Source organism: Notamacropus eugenii, chromosome 5 (assembly GCF_028372415.1).
Source record: "Notamacropus eugenii isolate mMacEug1 chromosome 5, mMacEug1.pri_v2, whole genome shotgun sequence".
NCBI lineage: Eukaryota > Metazoa > Chordata > Mammalia > Diprotodontia > Macropodidae > Notamacropus > Notamacropus eugenii.
The window spans coordinates 14,944,775-14,952,956 of NC_092876.1; the positions used below are offsets into that span (position 1 = coordinate 14,944,775).

At 47.1% G+C, this 8,182-nt stretch overlaps 1 protein-coding gene across 1 annotated transcript; it reads right to left on the reverse strand.

The window, feature by feature from the left end:
- Positions 1-493: 493 nt before the first annotated feature.
- Positions 494-7,012, reverse strand: LOC140507350 (immunoglobulin superfamily member 1-like). The gene is made up of 12 exons (XM_072615462.1): positions 6,899-7,012; positions 6,608-6,643; positions 6,120-6,395; positions 4,428-4,727; positions 3,802-4,101; positions 2,542-2,841; positions 1,898-2,344; positions 1,379-1,489; positions 1,219-1,246; positions 978-1,054; positions 829-866; positions 494-648 (listed from the first exon to the last, which is right to left on the reverse strand). The coding sequence occupies exons 1-12, from the start codon at positions 6,930-6,932 to the stop codon at positions 517-519; spliced, it is 2,079 nt and encodes a 692-aa protein (XP_072471563.1). The 5' UTR covers positions 6,933-7,012; the 3' UTR covers positions 494-516.
- Between the last annotated feature and the right edge of the window lie 1,170 nt (positions 7,013-8,182).

Genomic DNA, 8,182 nt, shown 5'->3' on the forward strand with positions numbered 1-8,182 from the left:
TGGAATCATGATCGAAAACGTGAGACTTGACACCATATTGAATATATTGGATGAGAATGAGGGATCAGAGGAGGATGGCAGTGAGGGGATGAGACTTAGCAGCTGATTACCTTTCCAGTCTTCTTGCCCATGATTTCCCTCTAATCACTCTATGAGCTATGTTTTTTCCTGGCACTTCATAGTCTAATCCTTCCTTCCTTAGTTTGCCTGGTTTCCTTTAAAACTCAGCTGCAATTCCAGCTAGTGAAGAAGGTCCTTCCTGGTCTCCAGGGCTGGTATTGATTTGTCCTCTGAGGTGTTCACCCCCTTCAACTGTTCATGTATCTCTGTGTGTATTATCATTTTAGACCAATGCCCAACTCTAGACCCCAGTGGCTAGCCCCAATAGCTCTCCTGCCTCTAGTAATGGGAGCCTGTGGAACATTCCTGGAAAGCAGATGAGATGAGGCTGAAAAAGAGGAGAGGGGATGGGAGAAGAAAAAGGAGAGAAATCTTCTAGGAAAGTTGCCCAAATCTTTACTTCAAGGGCAAAGTGGTATAGAGGGTAGGCTCTGGGGTTGTCTCCTTGGGATTGGCTTTCCTCTTATTCAAGTTTCTTGCATTCAGCTGAGCGTAGGTCACTCCCTGTGGGTCTTCAGCCAAGGGAACCTGCAGGGAAATAGAAGGTAAAGGGAACAGTGAGTGACTTTGGAGCAGGAGTCTTTAGTCTATTGATGTGTTGTGAATGCTTTGACAACCTGTCTGGTGAAAGTTATGGATACCATTTCAGAATCATTCCTTTAATTATATGAAATGAACTTCATAGGATTAAAAGAGAATCAAACTCACCGATGGTTCCTTTGGCCTCACTGTGGCCATTCCTGTATCTGAGAAGACAGAAGGTTTTATCATCCTCCAACTTTTAGGAGCAGAGATCCCCTTCACCTGTTGTCTCCCTGTCCCAGGATCATGCCCCCCCTTCTGCCCAGATAACTTACATAGGACTCCTCCTCTGGAAGCCTCAGGGTGATGTGGAAGGCAGGTGCTCCAAGGAAGACAAAGGAAGCAGAAGCATCTGTTGGTAGAGAGAGGTAAGAAGTAGAACATAGATCATATTCATGATGGGAGGCTCTATGAGTATCCTCTCCCCACCAAGGCCTCTTTCCTATGCACTGGGTCTGCAGTTGCCTGGGGAGGAAGGAACAAGGGACCATGGGAAGAGGGAATGAGTTTCCTTACCTCCTTGGGCTCTCAACTTCTAAAGACCCTGGTTAAGGAGACATGAGAAGGGAATAAGTAAGGTCAGGGAAGTCTATGAGATAACAAAGGTCCGAGTCCTGCCCCACTTCTTTATTCCTTTAGGCACTGAGGGGCTTCACTATGTCTTTGCCACACTCACCCACAGGGATGGATCCTTGGCAGAGGATTGCCAGCAAGAGAAAGCAGAGGAGGAGCAGGAAGCAAGAAACACAGCTCAGGACGATGAGGAGAGTGTTACTGAACTCTGAACCTGTGGTGGAGGAAGAGAAAAGAACCTTCATGAATCATTATTCTAAGGCATCTTTGCTCCTGAAATTGTCCCTGTATGTTCCCTTCGTATCCCCCTCCACAGCACCACAACACTATCAGCATTCAACAGTTAAACAGAAACCCTACTGAGAGAGGCCTTGGAATGAGAAACTGAGAAATCAGGATAAAGATGTGTGGGTCACCAAGAAGTATGAGAGGGGGAATTCTTATGACCCAGGTCACATCCTTGGTCTGTAAAGCCTTGGAATTGAGCAAAATTTCGGGCTGTTTTCTCTTATACTGTATCTCTTGGCCAGAAGCAATAACTAGGATTCTTTTCTTTGTAGGAGCAGAGGGAGAGAGTGGTGATTGACGACCTTCAATGCTCCTGTCGTCTTCTTTGTCTCACCCGTCACTATGAGCTGCAAAGAGTCACTGTGTTGTGTCCAGAGACTTCCATTGATGCTGAGTTGGTATGTGCAACTGTAATTGCCAGAGTACTTGGGGGTCACATGATTCAGGAAGTACAGGGCTCCATGCTGAGTGATATTCATGCTCAACAGATTTTTCTCATCTTCCTCCTTGTACAGAAGAAACCTAGCACCTCTTGAGGGCCCCCAGCAGAAGAGAGTCACATCAGACCCTGAGGCCACCTTAGGGCTAGGCCAGGCTGAGAGGGAAGGCCTGGAAAGTACATCTGGAAACATAGGTAAAGACCAGAGAATCTTAGGGTAATTTCCACAGTTGGAAAGGGGGAAGAAAGAGCTTCCACTGATAGGGGTGGATACTAAATCGCACATGTTCTCTTGGGCTGCTAGGAACAGGAAAGTTTTTTCCTCCTTCCATCCTTGTCTCTAGACTTTGGAGTAGTACCTAAGCTGGTCCTTTCTTCCCCTTCCACAGACATCAGCAACTCTTATGCAAACCTCTACTTTGTGATGCTCAAAACAGCCCTCTGATCAATGTGCCTTTTCAGACTTTCTGGGGTACCTCTTAAGCTTGGATACGTTCAATTTTTTATTTCACTCTCTGGAAATCTGGACAAAAGCTCACCTGTCACCCAGATCTGTAGGACCTCACTGGGTTCAGACACCTGGCATGGAGCTGTCGTCTTCTGGTAGATACAGAGGTAGTTGCCAGCATCCTGGGCACTCACAGAGAGGAGGGGGAAGATAGCCAAGGTCCCAGCTGGGCTCTGTCTTTGCAAGGGCTGAGGGCTCCCCACTTTCAGGAGAGTGAATGTCATGCCACTGAATAATGTCTGAGGGGGCTGTCGGCACTGGAGAGTCACATGCATGCCTGGCTCCACCACAAGACCTGGGAGGGCTGAGAGGGAAGGCTTTGGGAGAGATCCTGTGAGAGAAAGAACATGGGGCTGGGAGTGAGTACACATGGGTCATGTCCCTCCTCTCTCTCTGAATCCCTTTGTGACCATCGACAATTCACTGGCTCTGTCTGAGTCTCACATTGGGTGTTCAGTAGTTTTTCAGTAATTTCCAACTCTCCTTGACCCCATTTGTGTTCTTCTTGGCAGAAACTGATGTGGTTTGTCATTTTCTTCTCCAGCTCATTTTAAAAATGAAGAAACTGAGGCAATCAAGGTAAGTGAAATGCCCAGGGCCGCAGTGCTAAGTGTCTAGTAAGTGTTCTAAATCCAAACCCAGAACTCGGGCCACTGAGCAATCTAGCTGACCCTGAGCCTCAGTTATGTCCTCTGTAAATGAGGGGTTTGACCACAGGTTCCCTCTTACATTTCTAGCTGGAGCTCCCTAGGAATCTAAGGAGACTTTCACATTTGAGGGAGCTCATTCAAACTATTGTTTCAAAACTTTGATGACTCATGGGAGGCAAGGTCCTAGCACATCACTCTCATTTGTGTGCTTCTGACATACCCAGAGTTCAACCTGAAACCTGGCCTCGGAGCATGGTCCAGGAGTGGGAAGGCTCAGTCTTATTTCCAGGTTCTGTCTCTCACAGGTTTTGTGACCTTAAAGTCCTTTCCTCTCTCATGGCCTCACTTTGCTCATTGGTATTGGGGTATATTGACCTCAAGAACCTCCAAAGCCCCTTTCAGCTCTGAATCTCTGTGATTCTTCTCTTAACACTCAGCTCAGGCCCCACTATTACCTTTCTTCCCTAGATTCTAGATCACAAGACATATGCCTCATGTCTTCCAAGACCCATGGGAACTGCCAGACCCCAGGGTAGAGCTGGATATTTAGGCACCAGACCTTTTCCCTGTGAGACCTCTGTCAAGGAAGAGAGCAGAGAGATTATCCTCAGAGTTCTTCTGAGGCCCACACATCCACTCACCTGGCACCACCAGCTCGAGGGTATAACTGTGCTCTGATGCTCTAGCAGATGCTGTCCATTCCTTGTAAGTACAACTGTAGTTCTTAGTGTCCTCTGGTGCCACAGATGGGAGGAGGAAGGTAGTCCAGTGATCTGCTGAGGTCTTCTGCTGTAAGGATATCTGGGTTGCAGCCTCCCACAGAGTGAAAGTCACCTTTTCAATGGAAGGCAGCTTGGGCCTTGAACACCAGAGAGTGATGTTGGCCTGCGGGGCCATCATGAAGCCAGTCTGGGCCCACAATGTGGGCCTGGGGAGCAGTCCTGAGGAGAAAGGGAGACACAAAATGTCAGGGTGAGATGACCCTTCAAGGCCCCCCTCCACAAATTTCTTAACAAGAGGGGCAACAACTGTTTAAATTCTGTTCTCGCTTTTTTTCTGGAGTGTCTTTAGCTGGGAACACCCCCACTTTCCTGGGGCCCAAAGCTGAGTCCATGTAGAAAACGAAGGTGTCCCAGGCTTTCCTCCAGCCTCCCCCTAAACCATCCCTTCAGAATTCCCTGGATTGTATGCTATCCCCATAGCTTTGTAGGCCCCTACATGGGGGAAGAGGTGGAACCAGACTTTGTGGCTTCCAGTCTCCACTCACCAGGCACAGTCAGCTCCAAGATCTGGCTGGGATTGGACCCTGTGTGGGGCACTGTCTTCCTGTAGTAAATACAGATGTAGTTCCCAGAGTCCTTGGGTCTCACAGACAGAAGGGTGAAAGTAACATTGGTCCCCAAATAACTCACTCTCTGCAATGGCTCCAGGCTCCTTGCCTCCAGCAGAGCAAAACTGTAGTCCTGAGGATTGGGCCGTGGTGACACATCACACCAGATGGTCACGGTTGTCCCTGGAGATACTGTGGAGCCAGATGAGGCTGAAATGGAGGGTCTGGGGAAGATTTCTGTGAAAAGAGGGAGGTAACAAATTAGGTACCTGATCTTTCTCTCTGATCCCCTCAAATTGTTCCCTGAAGCAGAGCTAAAAAGGGGCAGAGTGGTCTGCAGGTCCCTGGCCAAGTCTTTTTCTCCCTCTTCTGTAGGTTTGTGCATGACTGGGTAACTGGGCACCCAAAGTCACCTTCAGAATGATATTCTGGGTCCAAGAAGGTTGTGAATGTACAGAGAGATGGGATAAGAAGGGACATGGGCAGAGGAGGTTGCACCTTACCATTTGCCCCTCTTACTTCTTCCTAGGGGCCCAGCTCTGGCCTTCCACCCTGGTCCTGCTGGACAAAGGGAGGTTCTTAATGAACCATCACTGGCAAACTATCTTAAGGTCTGAGGTTTGCAAAGCTTTATCTTCCCAATAACTACATGACTGGGGTGAAGGGTTAATCAAAAAAAAAATGAATTCCCAGTCCTGGACCGTACCCTCTTCCCCACACTACTATCCAGCCTTCCTCACTCTGCCCCCTCACCACCATCCTCCAATCCTTTCTCAGACTTATCCCTTGTTTTTAGTCTGGTGCTACGCCTGAGTTTTCCATCTTCAAAGCATCTTCTGTATGTCCCCTTTTCTCCAATCACGCAGCAACTTCCTTGGAGCTTACCTCACAGTTAGTCTTTTGCAGTCCCCTGCTGCTGTGTGATCTGTGCCCCTAGGTGGGCAGGGCCTGACAGAGGAGGACAGGGACTCCTTCTGGGCAGTTTCGTGTAGAATTTGCTTTTGTCCACTTTTCCTGCCCTCACTTATTACCTACCTATCAGGCACCTTCTGAAAAGTGATTTGGGAGCCCCACAGGGTTAGGGAAGATGCCATCCCTGCTACCCTCAGGAGCTGACAGTTCCAGGGATCACAGGGGTTTAGCTCATATAAACCCATTATACAACCTTCCCATGAGTTTCATGTCACATAAGAGGGAACTGAGACCCTCAGGAGGTTGGGGACTGGCCCACATTCAGTCAGCTAGGTCCTGGGAGTCAGTCATTTGAAGCCCCTGCTGCAGCCCTGATCTCAGGTCCCTTCCATTTCATTGCACTGCCTTCTAACAGAGGCCAGAAGAAATCAGCCTGAGGAGGAGGGAAGGACCTTGATGTTAGAGTGGGTGGACTAGAGGTGTATGCATCATGCTGGGAAAACTAGGGGTCAGGACATTGCTACTGGATGCAATGAGGGAAAGTATCATAGGAACAAGGGAGGAACAGGTCAGCATTCTGGGAAGGTAGAGACGGCAATTTGTAGAGTCTGAGGGATTGGCCCTGATGTAGTTGAAACTCCAGAGAGGGTTCTGGTACTCATCCCTTAGGACTGGCCTCCTTCCCCCAGGGATGGTTGTAGACCAACACCCTCTCACCTGTCACCACCAGTGGGAGGGCTTCACTGAACTCTGACCACAAGGGCCCCTGCCCAGAGCGGCAGCTGTAGCTTCTGGCATCTTCCCAGGCATCCACATTCCTGAGCACAAACTCTGCCTGCTGCCAGAATGCATTTCTCTCATCTTGGAGCTTTCCATCCTTCCAGAGCTGGAATCGTTCACTCCACAGGTGGCCCTGGCATGTGAGGGTCACGTCTGCTCCCTTAGGGACCACAGGACTCGGGATGGCCCAGAGGGTGGGCCTGGGAAAGGGGTCTGAGAAAGAAACAGATTTTTAGATATTTATTAGCATTTTCTCTACGTCTCATGCCTCCTTCACTGCCAGTTTCTGAAGTCCTTCACCAATTAACTCTATCCATTTAATACAATGCCCCCTTTCCCTTCCTGCTTATACTAGATCTAGATTTCTGGATTAATCTGGTACAGGGAAGGAAAAGAGAACATGGGGTGTTGGGGTCAGGACTCACCTGTCTGTGCCCTCACAGTCCAGTCCAGACACAGTCCTGTAAGAGAGGCTGAGGTTAGAGTTGCAGCCTCTCCACCCCACATAGTCCCATCCCCAGCTCTCGTCAAATTCCCTGAACCTCTAATTCTTCTTTGATTAGAAAATAAAGGAAGAGCCCTTTGAGCAGACACTGGGCTCTTACTCTCTTCTAAATGTTTCTACCTCCTCCTTAAACTTCTTCCATATACTTCAGTGACAAGAGCTATGACCTTGCCACAATATTCCTACTTCCCCAGAGTCCCTAGAGTCTTACCAACAGAAAGCAGGAATGTGACTGCAGGGCCCATGGTGCGTCTTCAGCTCTGTCCTGGACTGCCCAGTCTCAGCTGTGCAGAGGGGAAGAGATCAGTGTACTAAAGGCTGGCCCAGGATGTGGTGATCAACATTTCTACCTTCCACCCCTTAAACCCAGGCCCCACAATTTCCGCTCTTATACTGACAAATAATGGACCATGGTCTTTCAAGTCTTATATCTGAGGGGATGAAGATATCTTAAGGTTAGTTAAGGACTGATGACTCTGCTGCCCTCTAGTACTGAAGACAGCTGAATGGGACCAGAGCAAATATATTAAATTATGTCTGGAAATGACCAGGGCCTCCATAAAAAAAAAAGCAAACAAAAAAAAAACATCACCATGTAAGGACCAAGACTGGGCAGAAAGACCAAATTCCATGGCCCCAGAAGATAGCACAGACTCTTGACTGAGCTGGTTGGTGAACACATATTTCATGTACTGTGTGACTTTTGGTTCAGTCATCTTCTGCTCTCTCGGGATGAACAACAGTAATAACAATGGCCATCATTTTTTTACACTTTCAACTTTGCAACATATTTTACAAAACTTTTCTCAATTCTTCCTCCTAGTAACATGGGAAATATGTTCTATATTATCACCATTTTATAGATGAGAAAACTGAGATTGACAGTAGTTAAGTTACTTACTCAGTAACTTACAACTAATAAGTCTTTAAGGAAGGTTTTGACCTCAGATTTTCCTGACTTCAAATCGGTTAAACTCATGATTCTAACCACAAATATTGTGGGAATCTGTTGCTCCTGATCTCCAGCTATCTCCTGTAAGACTTCACAAGGGCAACATCTTTCAGTCCAGGAATGGCAAGCCAGGGTAACTCTGCCAACAGTGCATTAGTGTCCCAGTTTTCCAACATCCAACATTTCCCTTTCTTGTCATATTAGCAACTCTCCTGTGTGTGAGGTTGTATTTAAGACTTCTTTTAATTGATATTTTTCTAACCAAGCATGTTTTAGGGCATTTTTTTTTCTTATTAGGATGGAGTGCTTTGATTTCTCTGTCAAACAATTGCCTGGTGATATTCCTTTGAAAATTTATCATTTATCAAATGACTTGGACTTCTACAAATTTGACTCAGTTTTCTATATATTTGAGAAATGAGGCCTTTAGCAGAAGTACTCAGAATTTTTTCTCCCTTTTACTGCCTTCCAATTGGAATTTTCATTGCATTGGTTTTGTTTGTGAAAAAACTTTTGAATTTCATAGAATTAAAATTTTCTATT